At 50.1% G+C, this 1,749-nt stretch overlaps 1 protein-coding gene across 1 annotated transcript in view; it reads left to right on the plus strand.

Annotated features, from left to right (window-relative positions):
• LIMK2 (LIM domain kinase 2) overlaps positions 1-1,261 on the plus strand; it is an 18,936-nt gene extending 17,675 nt beyond the window's left edge. Inside the window, exons 14-15 of the mRNA XM_010166861.2 lie at positions 1-64; positions 629-1,261. The exon at positions 1-64 is cut by the window's left edge and continues 121 nt beyond it. Coding sequence (XP_010165163.1) covers positions 1-64; positions 629-785 — 221 coding nt within the window. The 3' untranslated portion in view covers positions 786-1,261. The remainder of the gene's footprint in view (positions 65-628) is intronic.
• Positions 1,262-1,749: the final 488 nt, after the last annotated feature.

Below are 1,749 nucleotides of genomic sequence, written 5' to 3' on the forward strand. Positions count from 1 at the left end.
CTGACTGTCCTCCAGCCTTTTTTCCTCTGGCTGCTATTTGCTGCAGACTGGAACCAGAGAGCAGGTAGGTTTGGGGTCTGGAGGACTCTTTGTAAGCCTGGAGGATGTGCCTGTATCCGCTTAGTGGAAGGGTTGCTCTGCACAGAGGATGGAAGAGGGCTGTATTCCAACTTGTGGGAATGCTCAAAGGCTTCCACATGAGGAGCAACTAAGGACTCATCAGCTTGGGAGAGAGACTGCTGTATATGGTGGAAATATCAAACAATTTCTGAGATAGAGAGGGTAAAGAAGGAGTGATTGTTCAGGGTTACTCATGTACATGAAGTAGGGGCAGCAGCTGTGAAAGGTGAACAATTCATTTGATTTCAGTTGTGAAACTTGTAGCTTCAGAACAGTGTTGATGCCAAGTGGGTTCCAAAAGAGCCAGACCTCCCTGGTCATTGGCTGTAAAAATGGGTAACCCAGACAGATGGGATCTTTGCAGTCTCAGAAGCTGAACAGGGAAGGATTGTGTCCCTGCTCACACCTCTGTGCATAGGGAGGGGCCTGGATGGACAACTGTCTCAGCCTTTCCAGATGCTTTTCTGCTTCCTCTTACCCACTCACATTTCCTCACTGCTGCTTCTAGGCCCCCTTTTTCCAAGCTGGAAGATTCCTTTGAAGCACTCTCTCTCTACCTGGGAGAACTCGCCATCCCACTTCCATCTGAGCTGGAAGAGCTGGACCACAACGTGAGTGTGCAGTATGGACTGAACCGTGACAAGCTACCTGAAAACACATCCTAGTCAGCTCGTCCTGCTGCCTGCACCAATTCACTGGAGTTGAGATGAGTGACAGGGAGGGAGATGCACTTCAGCCACTTCCAGGGCATTAATGGGGCGCCACGCTGTGCGTTTGCTGCATTGCCTCTCTCTCCTCAGCCAACACCCCTCCTCTTGGACTTCCTGATTCACTGTGGATTTTTGGCATGTTTCAGAAGCAAAAAGGGCTGTTTCTTGCCAAGTGCACCTAGGAAAGCTGCTCAACACTATTTTTCTGGCTTGAGAAATGTTTCTCTGGCCTTTTCAGGCTTCTTTACTGTGGTGCCTTAGAACTTGGCTGCAAGCTGTGAAGCCACCCTGGCCTGTCTGCCAGGGAGGGAATTGCTATAGGAGACTCCTGGGCAAGGACCAGCACTTCTGGCACTGCTTCCCCCACTGACTACCCTGCTCAGAAAGCTGGGGAAACTGGACATCCAGCAAAAGGCCCCACCAGGACAGCGTGTGTGTGTATGTTCGTGCATGTGTTTTCCAGAACAACCCACAGAGATTTTGACCTCCAGTGTGCATCGGGGAGGGAGTGAAAAGCCCCAGGAACTGGGTAGCTCTCCTGAAATACCTTGTCTGCAAGGAAGTGCATATGAATTTTGGTTTGGTTTTGTGGGTTTTTTTCTTCCTCTCTCTCTGAATACCTCTAAAAGCCTGCCTAGAAACACTAAGACTGAGCTCTGCTTGCTCTTCCTGACAGTAAACAAGGCAGGCAGCAAATGAGCCACTTGAACATCTTCAGACCCTGAGCCTGCACAGTGAGTTTGCCTGTCCAAGAACCTTAACTGAAAGTATTTGAACCTGGACGTGTAGAGCTGTGCACTGGCTGTGGATATCCCTGGAGTGCTGAAGCTGCTTGAGCTCTCAGCCTGTGGACATGAGGTGACAGAAAGGGTGGCAGAAGGTGCTTTTCAGAAAGTCAAAGGTCTGAAGTGGCTCAGAC

The sequence above is a fragment of the Antrostomus carolinensis genome, unplaced genomic scaffold (genome assembly GCF_000700745.2).
Source record: "Antrostomus carolinensis isolate BGI_N321 unplaced genomic scaffold, ASM70074v2 scaffold29634, whole genome shotgun sequence".
Lineage (NCBI taxonomy): Eukaryota > Metazoa > Chordata > Aves > Caprimulgiformes > Caprimulgidae > Antrostomus > Antrostomus carolinensis.